The sequence below is a fragment of the Xiphophorus maculatus genome, chromosome 2 (genome assembly GCF_002775205.1).
Source record: "Xiphophorus maculatus strain JP 163 A chromosome 2, X_maculatus-5.0-male, whole genome shotgun sequence".
NCBI lineage: Eukaryota > Metazoa > Chordata > Actinopteri > Cyprinodontiformes > Poeciliidae > Xiphophorus > Xiphophorus maculatus.
The window spans coordinates 29,259,260-29,276,946 of NC_036444.1; the positions used below are offsets into that span (position 1 = coordinate 29,259,260).

The 17,687-nt window shown below is 39.7% G+C and overlaps 1 protein-coding gene across 1 annotated transcript; it reads left to right on the top strand.

The window, feature by feature from the left end:
* Nucleotides 1–487: 487 nt before the first annotated feature.
* Nucleotides 488–14,308, top strand: LOC102218482 (hyaluronidase-4-like). The gene is made up of 4 exons (XM_014473082.2): nt 488–617; nt 9,843–10,831; nt 11,905–11,994; nt 12,529–14,308. Exons 2-4 carry the CDS (start codon nt 9,875–9,877, stop codon nt 13,024–13,026), a joined length of 1,545 nt encoding a protein of 514 aa, XP_014328568.1. The 5' UTR covers nt 488–617; nt 9,843–9,874; the 3' UTR covers nt 13,027–14,308.
* The last annotated feature ends 3,379 nt before the right edge of the window (nt 14,309–17,687 follow it).

The window sequence follows — 17,687 nt, forward strand, 5'->3', positions numbered from 1 at the left end:
AAATTCACAGAATTTGGTGAGTGATGGTAACTGGACTGAACATGTTGATCACATTTAGACTGAAGGCATTGAATGACACCTATTTCTAAATCATCATCAGGATAGTTTGAGAATGGACAATGTCATCAAGAGCTTAAAGTATAGATCAAGTCAGAGTATCTGTGAATTGGTTGAAAACCATACCAACCAGAAACGGCACATCGTTTGGGGACTTTAACCAGGCTTGCATGTGCAGAGACAGTTTAGCAAATGTCTGTTTTGGAGATTGAGTGAAGTGAATGAGCTCAGACTTTTCTAGCAAAGGATCAGACTTCCTAAGAGCTCAGTGAGCTCAGATGGAATTAAAACCTCGCTCTCTCTTTCTGTGTGTTTCTCTCTTGTCTTTGTGACTCTGCCTCTCTTTCATTCCCTCCCTCCTCCCTCTCTTCTCTCTTGCTGTGTTGTGGTGTTGACGCTCTCCCCTCCCTCTCTTTCCCTTCCTTGGTATATAAGTGTGGATGACTGGTCGGTGTTTAAAAGTGAAGGAAAAACAAGTTCAGGCCTCTTGGACGTTAGTTTCAGAAGGACTGCCATGACCTCTGCTGTGACCCCTAAAGATGATACTCTAGCATGGGCAGGTGAGCTTTTAACCTTGTCATGAAACTTTTTATCCAGTAAGCTGCTGAAACCAGCTCTCCTATAGGTCTGTTGTTTGGCACCAGGACGGCGATGAAGTATATTTTTAAATCCTGCGCGAGGCGGCACCTCTTAGTGCTACAGCATGGCTTGAGTGTTTTGGGTGATGAAGGAAGGAGGAGGAGAAAGAGGACGCTCTGTCATGCAAAGAATGTTAGCTCACCCTGAACAGAAACCCACAGAAAGGAGCAAAGTTTTGCCGTTTAGAATTCAGAAAAGCAAAACCCATTTTATCTGTCGCTATTAGTTTTTTTTCAGATGGCAAAAGCTGTAACATCTAAAGACTCACTTAGGTAGCTTTTGAGCTTTTTAACAGATGCTCTGACTCATAACCACTTACAGTAAATAGTCTTAAAATCCTGCAGCGTGGGGGGTCAATTTTTTAAGGCAGACAGATTAAAGCTAGTTACAGCGTTCTATAAAAGTTATTTTCTATTCAGGAGATGGCGTTGGTTTCCAGGCTGTTGTCAGCACACAGATTAAAGTGACTCAGGTCAAAGATCAAATGCTGCAGTCAAGAGTCTTGATTAGTTTACAGGATCTGAGGCTTGTGCATTAAGCTCGCTGCTAAAATGAGATTGGAACAGCAGGAATTCAGACGCTAATATCAAATACAAGCAGTTCTCCAGTAGTCAAATGCTAACAATTTATGAAAACTCTGAACAGCTTCTGTACCACATTAAGGTTTGCTCATTTCTGTGTAGCCTTCTTTTTGCCACACACCATTTCAGTCAAGTTGAGGTCTGGATTTTTACTGAGCCATTGAAACCTTGATTCTTTCATCTGTCAGTCGTTCTGTTTCAGTATTTGGGTCTGTGCCCTGTTGATGACCCAGTTGGAGTCAACCTTCAGCTGTCAGAGTACTGGTCTTCCACTGATGTACAGAGGAGCTCAGAGTTAAGTCAACAACAGTATAAGGTCCAACAGTCACCCCAACCGTTTTTCCCCGACTGTGGGTATGAGATGTCTGTGTTGATGGGCTGTTTATGAGGCTTTGGACAAATAGGCTAGTTCTGGCACATTTACAGAAATGTCAGTTATTGTACATTGTTCCTATGAAACAACTTAAATGAAAATTAAAAGATGCAACTGTCTGAACTCAAGTTGTGTTGCCATATTCCTTTCAGAAGGAAGAGGTTCCTTCCTGGTTAGTCTTCAGCTTGCTGCTATAATCCTTCCAGATTTGGGAAAGTGGGGATGACCTTTTCATTTTCTTTTCCCCTGGCTAAGCCTTTCCTACTTGGTTTTATGTTAGACAGGAGAAGATTTCTGCTTTTATAGAGGTCATCCCACTGCTAAATTTTATTCCATATATTCGATGTGCAACACCTGGATGTTACTTATGAAGCACAGAGGATGTACAGTACATAGTTGATTTTGACCGTTGTTACTGTTAACACTTATACAATTAAAAATATTTTTGCATATAACTGACTTGTAGATTAAACTTTGGTACAGTTCTTGAAAAACTAAACTAAGAAACTACAGCAGAAATCTGCTCAAAGTTAATTTGGTTTGGTCTGTTTAGCATTAACTGACTCTAATGGGTATCAGAACAATTACATAAATACATTTCAATTCAATTTCACTTTATTTTGGTAAATAATACCAAATGGTAAATTTGGTAAATGTGCTTGATGTTAACATTAACCACAGGAAACAAAAGTAATAATAAACAAACCTATAATTTACCAAAATAGGAATAAGCTGAAGCTTATACTTGCCTACCCTGTTTATATACTTAGCAGCCTACCATCATAAATCATTTAGTTTTTCCTTCATGTAATGATAACTTATTGTAATCAAACCATGTTTTCAATTTAGCAAACTCTTTTTCTACTGTTTTTATTATTTCATTTATACATTTTCCAGAAAAAAGGAAATTTGTATCGTCAGCAAACATTATAAACTTTAAAATACTGGATACTGCAAAAATATCGTTTAAATAAAGTAGAAATAATTTAGGTCCTGGGACTGAGCCTCCAGAAGAAGCTAAATGTAACTAAAAATCTTCTGATTTCACATTTTTATCCAATTTTCTGAACGTTTAAAATATTTTTTTTGGAGGCTCATGACAGGTGGAGTCTTACTTATATGTAGCAGTCAAAATTGGCCTTCTTAAAGTGGCAGTGCACCATTTGTGCACCATTTGTGCTGATACACTATACACTAATATTATACTTAGAAATACAGCTTCAATTTCACATATATCGCTATCAACAAGCTCTATTTAGCAAGGTTTAAAAATCGACTAAATCAAAAACAACGTATTTTGTCCTGATTCACACGATTGATGCCAAGCAATGATTCTCTTGTTTACAGTATACAGGATAGTAACAACATTGCAGAGGACGAACTAAAGCCATTTACAAATATGTTTACAAGCTCCGCCCCGCAGGTCAGAATGAAGAACTATTAGTAAATGATCCTGAATAAGGTGGATAAGATTCAGTTAGGTTTGGGGCTCATTTTTATAACTGTGTGTGTGAATGTGTTACTTTGGCTTGAGCCCCTTAGATCCTCCATCAGAAGGTCAGCTTGATTTCCCAACACAAGGCTGGTGCCTCTGCTACTTCTGCCTTTAATGCATTTGCTCAAAAAAATTGTATTGTCCTTTTTAATGTGTGCCTGTCAAAATCTCAGGGGCATTCAGGATTCTTAGTTTTTTCAGAAGTAAGCATAATAGTTTGCTGAGCTGTTGTACAGTACATTCAGGTTTGAACGGCTGCCTTCTGTCTCAGAAAGAGTTCACCATACCCACTATCAGCTGCAGTTGGACCTGCTGAACTTCTGACACCTGAAAGTGTCTCAAGTGGCAGCTGTGGTTCAACACCACCACAGTTTTCCAACACAGACGCCTACAACCACAATCCCTTGTGTACATTGAATGAGTGGAGCTGTTCCACTCCACAGGAACCACAGACATCAACAAACTCCTTTCCTAATCGATAGCAGAGCTGACCGCGGCTCCAAGGTGCCCACAGAACTCATTCATCTGGAGACAAAACCAGACTGTAAACATGAACTAAGCATCATTAATCTTCAGCTTCTGCTTTGTTGCAATACAAAGTATTAAACACATGAAAGGTCAGATAACTAGAGCGCTTCACAAGGACACAAACTGTAGTTTTGTTGATATTTGAAAAGTTGTCCTCTTATCCCGACTCTTAAATATCCTGCTGTTGATGTAGAGTCTTTGTCTAAACAAGGAACTCAAAATATCTCAGTAGAAATTCACAGTGTATAAGGTTCATGTTGAACAGCCTAAAGTGGTTTTAGGACCAAGGAGCCATGGGTTTGAGATCTGTTCCTTGTTAATGTCCTTTATTCTGCATCTAAGCTTTGGCTGAAATAGAAAACCTTCAAAGTGAATAACAGCAAATTCCTCTGGTTAAATCATGTGTCCTCAGCTCTCTGCCAGGCTGCAGATGGAAGTGATTTCAGCTCAAACTCAGATTCTTTTATCAATACAGTACCTTACATCCTGCTTTAGCTTCCCTGCATACATGGTAAGCTAGCTTCAGTTTCAGGATACATAATGATGAACATGTTTTGCTGAATTTAAAACAATGAAATGTGAAATCTGTGATATGTTATCCCAAACCTTCTTAAACCTTGGAAGTAGTAAAATGTGTAGAACCTGGGCTCCACATACATTTGAGGAGGATTGTGCAAACTGATGGATTAGGATTCTGCTCCATATTCCAAGGAGTACATCATGGGAAAAAATCCCTGTGAAATACTCATAACCTTTATTTAACCAGATAAAAAAAAAACTTGTTGAAATCTACAATCTTTTTTTTGAAGAATAACCTGGCACTTCCTTAACATGTCATAAAAACATTTGTTGAATAGAATAGAATAGAATAGAATAGAATAGAATAGAATAGAATAGAATAGAATAGAATAGAATTACTTTATTCATCCCAGCAGGGAAATTATTTTGTAGTTACAGCATAGAGACAAGACACAATAACTACCACTGAGTAGTAGTTGTCTATAAATTGTAAAAATATAACATGCTGTCAATATAAAAAGCAGCTTAGAGCAGTCCTTGCAAAGATTCAAAAAAATGCAGATACAGTATGTATATGTAAATATAAGTACAGCAAGTGTGCCACAGTGCAATTGTGCAAAATTGGACTGATTAGTGCAGAACAATGATTTAGCTTTTATCCTGCCACAATCCTTCCAGCATTGTGGCAGGAAGGATTTCCTGTATCTGTCCCTACGACAGCGGAGCTGGAGCAGCCTATGTGAGAAGGTGCTCCGCTGTCTGTCCACTATGTGGTGGAGAGGGTGCTGTTTATTGTCCATAATAGACAGAACCTTCTTCAGTGTTCAGTTGTACTTGCATCATCCAAATTCAGTGATGCTCTCCTCCAGATACGACCTATGTTGAACATTCAGTTTCAGCACAAAATTTATTTTTAGCATGTAGAGTCAAAATCTAAATTGCCCTAAAATAGATGAGCATGCAAAAATGATCCATGAACATTGAATTCCAAATTTTGTCATCCCTGTTTTGGCCTCCAGCTGAATTGTTGCCCCATCACTAAATCTAACCTCTTAGAGGAAGTTGTTACAAAATGGTTGCGTGTGAATTTCCAAAAAATGTGTTGCAGACTAGATACATTGTTATTTTAGCAGTTTGATACTTGCATTGACGCAAGAGGATTTTTTGTGTTTTTCACATTATAATGTAACTTTTGATTCTATGTTTCTCTTTAATTGTCTAATAAACTTTAAAAAGTGGCAATTGGCTTCCAGATCTGTGGACAGTTACTGGATGGGAGAATTCAAACCAACAGAGAGAGATGTGTGGAGATGGAGCTGTGGTAAAAAAAATACTTGAATAGTTCATCTATTTAAGTTGAGTCCATGCAAAAAAGCTGCCAATCAAGTTTATTTGTACAGCACATTTCAGCAACAAGGCAGTTCAGAGTGCTTTCCATTATAAAACATAAAAATACAAAGATGTGGAAAACACAGTCAATAATTGAGTCATTACATGTCAGAATGTTGAATGTTTCATTTATAATGTTTCAATAGAAACTCTAAACGGGTGGGTTTTTAGTCTTGGTTTAAAGGAACTCAGTGTTTCGACTGTTTTGCAGTTTTCTTGATTTGTGGAGCATAGAAGCTGAATGCTGCTTCTTGTTTGGTTCTGGTTCTGGGGATGCAGAGCAGAACAGAACCAAAAGACCTGAGAGTGTCATGAATTGTGGTTTTGTGGTGAGGATGAGACGCGGTGGACCCAGGTTGTAGTGAAAATGATGGTTTTAATGATGAATAATGAAGTTCACAACAGAACAAAGGCAGGGTTCACGAGACACGTCAGCTAAGACAGAACGTTAGACACGACTAGGATCTGACAGGGAGCAGGTGACACAGGTGGGGTTAAATACACAGAAGGTGACTAGTTGTAATGGGGGGCTTTCGGAAGTTGAAGATATGGATATAGGATGGTCTATAGTAGAAAATAGAAGAGGAGGAGGAGGGAAAGATGGTTAAAAAGAGACTAAATGCTGGTAAAAAATCTCTTGAGGATGAGGAAGAAAGATCTGAAAAAGGAAAGAAATAGTGGAAGATTTCAAAGTTACATTAAACTTTAAGGTAGGACAGGATATGACAGGAGTAAGTTCTATCATTTTGTCAAACGTCAAATGGATTAAATAAAACTATTGGAGATGTAGAGCTAGCTAAAGTCTTAAGGAATGGAAGTTTACTTATCTGTAAAAATGCTCTACAAAAGAACAAGGCTCTAAAATTACAAATGGTGTGTAAACAGGAAGTAAAAGGAGTAAGATCAGGGATTCCTGTAGGAGAAAATTTGGAGGAGCTAAAGAAAATAATAAAGTAAGGAGAGATTACAGGCATTTACAGGAGTTCAAGGATAGAGTTCTGCCTGATGAAGTGATAATCAGATACATGAACTTTAATAAGAACTTATATTCCACCACCTTTCAGATGTTATAAATGTCAAAGATATGGACAAACAGCGAATGTTTGTACAGGAAATTGAGATGTAGTAGTTGAACATCCTTGTGGTGAGTGTGGAAATAATTCTGTTAAATGTTGTAACTTTTTAAATTAGTCCTGTGGTTGATATTCCTGATATTCCATCATGGACCTTTGGACAGGCTGAAGTTGATTTGAAGAAAGGGAGAAATGAGAGAGAAAATATTGTTGATTTAAATAATAAAATAATTAAAAATAAGATAAAGAATATTATAAAAATGCATATTAAGAAAAAATGGCAAGAGCAATGGGGTAGGAGGCAATACTAGCTTGTATTAGAGTATCCAAAAAAGTTGGAAAATTAAGAAAATGTAACAGAATAAAAAAGAAGAAGATATTACATCCAGAATAAGATTCGGACATACAGGATTAAATAGTATTCTTAAAATAACTAATAAACATAATAAAGGTTGTTGTAGTTATTGTGAAAAATTTGAAACAATAAGTATGTTCATGAAAAAGAGGCGTTAATTAGAAATTTAGATAGGGATAAAAGTAAATTAGATATAAGAGAATTGTTTCAGAGATCATCTGGGGATGGAGTTCTCAGCAGTATTTTTAGTTTTCGAAGAAGAACGAGTGTTATGGGGAGATTGTAGAAGTAAAAGCTCCAATCTGGAAGGTGGCGATAATGCACCTAAAAGTTGTTTGCAAACCACCATAAAAAAGGGAAGAAGAAGACTTAAATCCTCACAGAAAGGTCTGAAAGGTTGATCCAACAAGAGCAGTTGTTTAATGTAATGTGGAGCTGAGCTGTTCAGTCATTTCTAAACTAACAGTATTTTAAAGTCTATTCTCTGAGCTACAAGGACCCAGTGGAAGGGCTTTAGAAAGTTTGGCCAACAAGGTATGCTGCAATGTAGCAACTAATTAAGCCACTTTTTTTTATTTGTCACAAAAAATACTTTGAGGATGTTTAAGGTCTAAAGGTAAACTCCAAAGCTTCATCTATGCAGTCAGTTCTTAAAGAATGAGCATATGCTTTCAGAGCAGTATCTTATTAGATTTTTTCATGTACATTTGCACACATGAAACTGCACTGTGAGTGAATTGTATGTTCATTTTCATGACAACCTGCTCTGAGTTAGGGAGTAGTTTGGCAAATAATTTAGTTTGTCTTACTGAAAGAAGTGAGCAAAATATCACTGCTTTTTATATTTTCTGTCAAAAGTCTGAGCAGAGAAACAAACAGAAAGCAGGACTTTTTTCAATAAAGTTCAATAAAGTTTTTTATATAAGTGGTTAAAAATATAATATTTGGTGTCTAAGTAATTACAACATATGCATATTTATTAAGTGAACTTAGGATAGTAGTTTTCAGAGAAACTTGTGACTTGGCTCCTAAAGACCAGTCAGCTCTTCTGGTTCCCAATTGGTTCTGAATTTATTATCATCTGCAGCCCCATATATTAGCTTAACTTAGCAAATAGGACTGTTTTGTATTTCAGGTCCTTGCATTCATTGTTCCCTATTGGAGAAGCCTAATACTTGCTAAATTTGATGTATTTCTGCTGTTACAAAAGCAGGAAATTGTACTTTTATATATTTTAATGAAACTTATTTTTTTTGTCACAAAAAACAAATAAATAAAAGACTACAAGCAAGTCTACTGAACAGATCAATAGCAAATTGTTATTGTACTATATATAATATAATATCTTCCAACTGCAGCAAAAAGCTGCTTTTCTTACAGACATCAGTTACATTGATTGGTTTTAGCAACACATGTGAATGACTGCCATGCTAATTAAACATTTTGAGGCAACAAGTCTGCATATATTTTATAAAGAAAAGAGAACTAATGAGGTTTCACAGCAGTGCTAGGTGTAATGACTATTATGTCATTACATCTTACTTAAAACTAAGTAAACGTAGGACGTAAGTTTTGAAAATGTCTGTCTCCACGTCCAGATGAAGGAATGATCAAAACTCTGGGATGTTGTTGCAGAACCTATCTCTCCTTTACACAGAACCACCAGGTTCTCCCTGACCTCCTGCTGGGTTCCTGGGTCTCCATGGTTATGCTTATTCTCTAAACAAATGTCTGAGACCAGAACAGCTTCTTTTGTACTCATGTTAAATTACAAACAGCTAGAATCATAACCTGAACAGCGTGCACACCACACTTTTCAGGTTTTTATTGTGAAAGATTTGAAAACCAAGTATCCCTGTCCTCACACTTCAAACCTTACTAGTCATATAAAATATCAATAAATTGCATTGATATTTTATGTGACTGTAGTTTTAATACTTAGAAAGTGACTATAAATGAGATGATTGCAGTCTGCTTCCCGGTGTGATGTTTGTTACAAAATGATACGCATGTTCATGAGCGGCAGACACAGAGACTGTTTTTGGGTCAAACTTGTGAGAAATTGACCCAAAAAGCTGTGATTCAAACCCAAGACCTTAGTACAGCAAGGCAGCAATTATTACAACTGCACCACAGAGGATGTCCTGATTTGTGGTTTTAAAGTGGACCCAAATGTAGCAAGCAGATGAGTTGAGTAGATGTTGATATTTAATAAAAAAATGATGAATAAACAACCTTACAAAAACACAGAGCCAAAGAAAAACATGAATCCATGGTAAAAGAATGGCAAGAATTCTACTGAAAAAAAGAAAGAGAGAGAGACAGAGACGGGGGAGGGGGTTAAGGAGAGCACACAGCATGACTAACTAGTTTTACCTCTGGTTACCACTGAGGTAAAACACTCAATAACTGGCAGCTAGCTCTTCATATGGTCCTGCTGATAGCAGTCAACTGAAAACCTAAAGCTAAAAGAAACGGAGAGATTAGCTACACAAACACTCCAGATTCCTGACAAATTCTACCAAATACTGAAATAGATGGGAACTTTTGACTCTCTTATTATTCTGAAATGTAATAAACTGGAATAATTTTGGTAACTAACCTAAAACAGAAAACATGTGGTCTGATATATGTCAAACAGCGGGAATTCTACCCTAACCCTCACTTATATTCATTTATACATTCATTTGTTTAGCCATAACTTAACCCTGACTCTTACACATATACAGTGTATGTAAATATCTAGTGTCAAGTTCTATTTGTTCTACAACAAGTAGTTTCAAAACCCTGTTTTAACTCCCCATATTTCTCAACTTTCTTCCCTCTCCTTCAGGATGATTGACAGGTGACAAGTTTGATCCCAGAATGTATGTGGTGGCAGTGGGCGGGACATCCTCCTCCCACCTAGTAGTACCCATCTCTGTCACCTGCTCTTGGCTGTTATTGCTCTTCAATTCTGCCTTTGGTCAAAAACCTGCAAAACTTCCCTTGATTAGTCGGAAGCCCTTTCTCGCTGCCTGGAACGCTCCCTTAGATATGTGTACCATCAAGTACAATATTACAACCAACCTTGAGCATCTTTTTCACATACAAGGAAGCCCACGTGCTACTTGGACAGGGCAAAACGTAACGATTTTTTATGCAAACCGGCTTGGCCACTACCCTTACTACACGCCACAAGGCAAAGCCATTCATGGAGGTCTGCCTCAAAACTGCAGCCTGGACATGCATCTGCTCAAAGCTTATCAGCACATTGTTCACTTCATTCCTGCAGAGGATTTTCGTGGCCTGGCTGTCATTGACTGGGAGTTCTGGCGACCTCAGTGGGACCGTAACTGGCACAAAAAGAACATTTACAAGCAAAAGTCGAAGGAGCTGACCAAGAAGGCGTATGTTAATGTGACTGCAGCTCAGGTAGAGGTGCTGGCCCGGAGGCGATTTGAGAAAAGTGCTAAAACATTCATGCAAAGGACAATACAGTTGGGAACACGGCTACGGCCCAATGCCCTCTGGGGTTTCTACCTCTACCCAGACTGTCATAACTACAACTTGCACGACCAGAACTACACGGGCCTGTGTCCCCTGCCGGAAATGATGAGGAACGACGAGCTGTTGTGGCTGTGGAACAGCAGTACAGCGTTGTTTCCCTCTGTGGCAATCAGAAAGAGTCACACCAACAGCATCAGTAACTGGCACTTTGCCCACAACAGAATCCAAGAGTCTCTCCGGATTGCCTCACTTACCTCAAAGGAGTATGACCTTCCCACCTACGTCTACCTCAGACTAGGCTACCGAGATGATGCACTGGCTTTTCTCACCACAGTAAGTCAGAGTCCATGGAACAATTTAAAGAGGTCTCTTAACTTTTTTCCAGAGTTGTATAAATATATAACGTTCATCTGTCCAAATTATACCCTAAGTGCAACTCACTTTGCCTCTTTAGACTTTCTGTTATACTGTCAGGACAGAGGAGTTACTCTTGGAGCAGCAATGTCTATTTAAGCAACAAGGACAAATTCAGTTCAGTTCAGTTTATTCAAATAGCACCAATTAACAGCCAATGTCTCAACACATTTTTTAAAGAAGAAAATACCAATTCAATCCAGTCATAAAGACTTTTTGTGTTATCAGGCAGTTGTGTGTTGCAGATTTGTGCCCAGATCCCTCTTGAAAATGAGATCTAGACCTCAGTGGGGTTTTACTTGGTTAAATAAAAGAAATGAAATAAAGACAGATTCAAAGTTAGATAAATAAATTTCAATTTGATGCTAGTTGTCAGACAATGCAATCAGGTTCAGTTTACTGTTCCGAATGGAAGGAAAATTTCAATGTAAGGAAACCCAACAAATTGCATCGAGTCATTGACTTGCAGCATTCCCTTCACCACAACAATCAGATTCCTTTTACCATTTACTGGACTTTCTGATGTAAGGTCAAGTCATGGCTGAGTGTTTGGACTGCCCATCTTTTTTCAGACAGAAGATGACAAACCATGCAACAACGCAGTTATCTGCTATCTGGTGCTAGAATCCATAGTAAATATCAAAGCAATGCAGTCGTCTTGGCTACCTACTTTCATAGTCTGCAAAACATTCAAAACTTTATGTTTCTAGAGTTTTTGTTCACTGAAACTGAAGATAAAAACTTTGAAAATTAAATTCACTTCTGCCATCTGCTGGACATTCACAGAAAAGCAAATCCAAGAAAAATGTCTTCTGTTGTCAGAAACTTTTTTCAGAGGTAAATAGTAATTATAAAAAAACATATACAAATCCAATTTTTATCATTCAAGAGGAAAACGTTAAAATGACAAAAAACTCAATTCTTTGTTTTCTAATGACAGAGAACAAATGAATGATAGCTGTACCTATTTTTGTTTTCTGTATTTTCTACAGAAAGACTTGATTCATACTATTGGCGAGAGTGCTGCTCTGGGAGCTGCAGGATTCATCATCTGGGGAGATCTTAACCTGACATCATCCAGGGTAGGTGTACTTTCTACCCTAATTTCATTTTTCATATAGTGAAGTGCTTTGACATGAGGGTGTACATTTTATTACATGTCAGCTGTCCACATTACTTCTGGCCTCAAGGGGAGGCTGAAAGTGGTTTCCTATATCATCTTGCTTTTTGATTTTACTCCCAACATTCTAAGTGGTTTTTGAACTTTCTCTAACACCATCACCCTGAATACTTTGAAAAAACTAAATCATTGTTTTTAAACCTTACTTCACTTGCAAGATTTTTCAGAATAATGACAGGGGATAACAATGCCATTTTTAGAAAGGAGATTGCAGGACAACGTCCCCCCACATAAAATAACTCAAATCTTCAGCAAATACTATATTATGATATTTAAACAGTTTTGGTGTTTCATCATACAATTGCGGTGTGAAAGATGTTGCATGTACTATGATCTGAAACATTATGCTACAAGAATTATAACTGATGTAAACTAAATATATTTGTAGGAATGTTTAACAAAATGTCACACTATGACTACTGGCTTGTCTCTACAGCATAACTGCACTTTGGTGAAGTCCTTCTTGACTCGTCGCCTTGGTCGGTACATCACCAATGTGACCCGGGCTGCTGAAGTCTGCAGTGAATTCCTGTGCCAAGGGAACGGCCGGTGTGTCCGCCAAGACCCCCTTGCCCACCACTACCTCCATCTGAGTTCAGAGAATTACCAAATTCACCCCTCAGGGAACGGGACCTTTACCGTCAGTGGGTGGCCGTCACAGAATGACCTGCAGCAGCTCACTGACAGATTTCGCTGCCACTGCTATGAAGGCCATGAAGGACACAGATGTGACAGTTTAAACAAAGTAAAGGAGGATGATGAGCTGATGAAGGAAGAGAAGAACGAGCAAGAACGAAAGAGGACTGAGTGGGAGGATGAGCAGGGTGGGCTGTGGGAGAACAGAGAGAGCTCTGCCCTGCCAGTTGGTTGCTCTCATTACCAGATACTATTATTGCTACATTTGAACTTACTGCTCATACAGATGGTTGTATAGTTCTATGAAGATTTCACCCCAAATACAGCTATGGATAGATAATTTTACACATGATTTCTATTTTGTTTTATGCAAAGACGGGTAAACATGATTGTATTAGCACAAATATATACAACAAAAGGACTTTGTCTCATTTCACTTCTCAAAAGTCCAGAACAGCTTTATCAATTCTGATTATAGGTACAGACTCAACAAGTGTGGCCAACAGTCAAAAGTCACATCGTTAAAGTGTGAACGATTGTAAATCCACCAAGGGAGACGAGTCAAGGCTGCAGAGCAGGTGTTAGAGAGAATCTACCTGAGGCCATCTTCTCATTGGTTTTTCCTGCTCAGCCTTTTCACTCATCTCTCAGACCAGCTGTCTTCCTTCTGCTTCAGACGTAGATTAACCGCTGAGTTTGCTCCTCGGTGTCAGGATATCATATTGTTTAGCTGCTGTTCAATTTCTATAATTTAGAGCTTAGACTGGCTGTATTGGACTGTATATACTGTACCACACCACTGAGCCTGTGTTTGGATGTTTTACCCTTAGGACAATATTCCACTTCTTCTTTTAGCCTCAGTGGATTGAGTTAAATGTTGTCAGCTGGATGCCTTAACATCAGTCCAGTAAAGGTATTGTAATGAATATAATAATTATGTGTCTTTCCGCTATCTCTTTATCTGCTCACATGCACACTGCTGCATGCTTACATAGCCATAATATATAACACCGGCAACAGCCACACATAACCAAAAACTGATTAAGGCCGGTGTATTGACTATTTGTCCCAAAAACTTAATTCCAAAATTGAAAAAATTCAAATCTCAAAGGTGATCAAAGCAAAATGAAATAAACTCAAACAGTCAATACTGTGCATCATGGGTTCTGGTTTACGCAGTCCAACATAAGGTCAAAACAGTCAAAATGCAGCTCTTTGTTTACTTTTATTCAGTTTTTTGGCTAAAAACAAGTTACAGGCTTCAGATAAACCTACCCTAACTCCTGCACCTGTTCTCACTGATAAAACTGACTGACTGATGACAGACAGGTAAAAAAACCATAAGACCACCCATATGCCTCAAGACTCATCTAAACTCTACGTATTTATACAGTGAAACACACCCACTTCCCAAACTGAAATCAATTAACTAATTAAGTGAATTACTAACCAAAAACTTATTTAGAAACAAAATAAACATTCTAATTATAAATCAACTACAAAACAAAAAAATAAACTAAATAATCTACATTCTAAACTTTAACTGAAAATAATGGAGAAATAGCTCCTACAGCCGGTGTTCTATCAGATCATCATACGCTGTCAGAATAGTATACTGCGCATGCGCATTAAGAAGTCCGACCGTTAGAGGAACTGTCAGTTCAGCATACACGACCAGTTATGACGAAAATAAGTCATTAAATTGTTTTCAATGATAATCAGATAGATATACATGCATTATCGTGGTTTAAAAGTGTATTTGAAGCATCCACCCCGGATAAGCGGGGTCAGGTAAGCGACCTGACCCCGCTTATCCGGGGTCGGGTCGCTGGGGTAGCAGCTTCAGAAGGGAGGCCCAGTCTTCCCTCTCCCCGGCCACTTCTTCTAGCTCCTCCGGGGGAATCCCGAGGCGTTCCCAGGCCAGCCGAGAGACATAGTCCCTCCAGCGTGTCCTGGGTCTTCCCCGGGGCCTCCTCCCGGTGGGACATGCCCGGAACACCTCACCAGGGAGGCGTCCAGGAGGCATCCTGACCAGATGCCCAAGCCACCTCAACTGGCTCCTCTCGATGTGAAGGAGCAGCGGCTCTACTCTGAGTCCCTCCCGGATGACTGAGCTTCTCACCCTATCTCTAAGGGAGAGCCCAGCCACCCTACGGAGAAAACCCATTTCGGCCGCTTGTATCCGCGATCTCGTTCTTTCGGTCATGACCCAGAGCTCATGACCATAGATGAGGGTGGGAACGTAGATCGACCGGTAAATCGAGAGCTTCGCTTTTTGGCTCAGCTCTTTCTTCACCACGACGGACTGGTACAACGCCCGCTTAACGGCAGACGCTGCACCAATCCACCTGTCGACCTCCCGCTCCCTTCTTCCCCCATTCGTGAACAACATCCCGAGATACTTGAACTCCTCCACTTGGGGCAGGACACCCCCTGACCCGGAGAAGGCACTCTACCCTTTTCCAGCTCAAGACCATGGCCTCGGATTTGGGGGCACTGATCCTCATCCCGGCCGCTTCACACTCGGCTGCGAACCGCTCCAGCGAGAGCTGCAATCACGACCTGATGAGGCCAGTAGGACCACATTGTCTGCAAAAAGCAGAGATGAGATTCTAAGGCCACCAAATCGGATCCTCTCAACACCTTGGCTGCGCCTAGAAATTCTGTCCATGAAAGTGATGAACAGAATCGGTGACAAAGGGCAGCCCTGGCGGAGTCCAACTCTCACCGGAAACGAGCCCGACTTACTGCCGGCAATGCGGACCAGGCTCTGACACCGGTCATACAGGGGGACCTGACAGCCCGTATCAAAGGGCCCGGTACCCCATACTCCCGGAGAACCCCCCACAGGGCTCCCCGAGGGACACGGTCGAACGCCTTCCCCAAGTCCACAAAACACATGTAGACTGGTTGGGCGAACTCCCATGCACCCTCCAGGACCCTGCTGAGGGTGTAGAGCTGGTCCAGTGTTCCACGACCAGGACGAAAACCACACTGCTCTTCCTGAATCCGAGGTTCGACTATCCGACGGACCCTCCTCTCCAGGACCCCCGAATAGACCTTGCCTTGGTATTTGAAGCAGGGACTAGCTAAAGCTGCAGTCAATTACAACACACGCCCGAGTAAAACTTGCCTCCCTGTTGCTTGATGACGGCCTGACTAGTTAACCGCTAAGTCAGGATGTCATACAGCTGGTCAGAAAGCGTATGCTGATCTGACAGAACACCGGCCAACACACATTTGTCCCTTTTCCACCAGCTCGGCTCGCCTCTACTCGGCTCACTTCACCAGCTTTTCCACCGGCTTTGTTTTGGAGGCTGGTTCCTGCTTTGGAGTAGGGCCAGGTGTGCTGCTTCATGGGTGACACAAGCTTCAAGCTTTGCTCCTGTTACTGATTGGTCGTTGGCGTGGGCGTGGTCAGACGTAGGAAAAAAGGCGCAACATTTCAAACTCGCTGCAAGTGATGGAAGCTACAAGCATGAAGTGGTGAACAAAGATGCTGGCTTTTCTTCGCTTCGGATTTCAATATTCAGTGGCAGCTTGATGGTGCAGTGAGGAATGAGTGGTTTTTGTCAAAGCCTCATTAGCCACTTCGCAGCCCCACTGTGAACTCAGATGCAGCTGAGGCTGCTGCTGATCTCCAGCTAGGTGAGCAGTTTGTAACTCTGTCTGCTTTTTACTATAGTTAAGGTCGCCTACATACAGTCATGGAAGACATTTGAAACACAAAGTCTGCTGTGTTTTTATTGCTCAAACACAACATGCGCATTTTCTGAAGATACTCAGTTTCACATTCCTCAGTTCTAAATAATGTCAATATTGTACAGCATGTTGCCTTCATTTGGTTTTTATGTCTTTGCGTGAATCTACATGCTTCGATTGTTTCTCATTTTACTGTTGTTGCTCCTTAGTTTCCCCCATTGTGAGATAATAAAACATGTTATATGATATCCTATTATTGTAAAATGGCTACATTTCAGTTCTCTAATTAAACGGTTATGAACTATTAATTGTGGAAAACATAAAAATAAACAATAAACCTGAAGAAAACGATAGTGGTATTTTATCCATGGCTGTACTGTATGTCTGCATAGATCTAAAACTTACAGGTAATTATGTTTTGTCTATAATTTACACAACTGTTCCAGTTATTTATAATTCTGTATGTCTGGATGGTAAAAAAAAACGTTTGCATATATATAAAGTAACATGTCTGTTTTAAATAATTCCTTCTGTATATGTAACTTCCACATTAGTAATTCTGTTATTTATCTACATTTATGTGCTATAAGCTATAACATCTGATTATTTTTCCCAGGGAACAGAAGAAGAGGAACATGGCTGACATGATGGAGAACGATGAGGAGAACCGTCAGAACAACAACTGGATCTCCTTCAGGAGGAAGCAGCTACCAGCAGAGATGGCAAATATTGGCATTTAAAAACTGCACTGTAACAAATGGCTGTAAAAACTACAGCATGAAAATACAGTAAGGTGGCTGGGTTTTGAAAATACAGCTATTGTGATCTGAAATGCGTATGGGAAGTATAAGTGATGTGTTTGAACTGCTGGATCACGTACGGAAATTTACACATGTACTGTAAATTTGTAATGTACAGTTGCATTGTGGGATTTTTACCGGCTGGAGGCTAACGTTCACAGGCTGGAGGGCGGGCCAACAATGACTTTCACCGGGTAAGTACTTTTTAAAAAATATTATATTGCAGTTTTGTGTACAAAAATATATTTTATGTGGTTTTATTGAGCTACTCTCGCTTGTTTGCTAAAGCTAACTTCGGTTATTTCTCAGCTAACACAAGTGCTGTTGGTTCACCTAGAATATGCAGATTCCTATATTCTGGTCTTTTTGCGGAAGTTGTTTGAGGGTTAGGATGTCTCAACTGTTTTTCTTTTGTTTGTCTGTTTTTTTCTCTCTCTCGCACACAGGACTGTCAACT

Bases quoted from the DNA above. Each gene is read 5' to 3' on its own strand.
- LOC102218482 (XM_014473082.2), top strand. From the start codon at position 9,875: ATGTATGTGGTGGCAGTGGGCGGGACATCCTCCTCCCACCTAGTAGTA. The intron at 10,832-11,904 runs GTAAGTCAGAGT...TATTTTCTACAG, and splicing joins CACTGGCTTTTCTCACCACA to AAAGACTTGATTCATACTAT. The intron at 11,995-12,528 runs GTAGGTGTACTT...TTGTCTCTACAG, and splicing joins TTAACCTGACATCATCCAGG to CATAACTGCACTTTGGTGAA.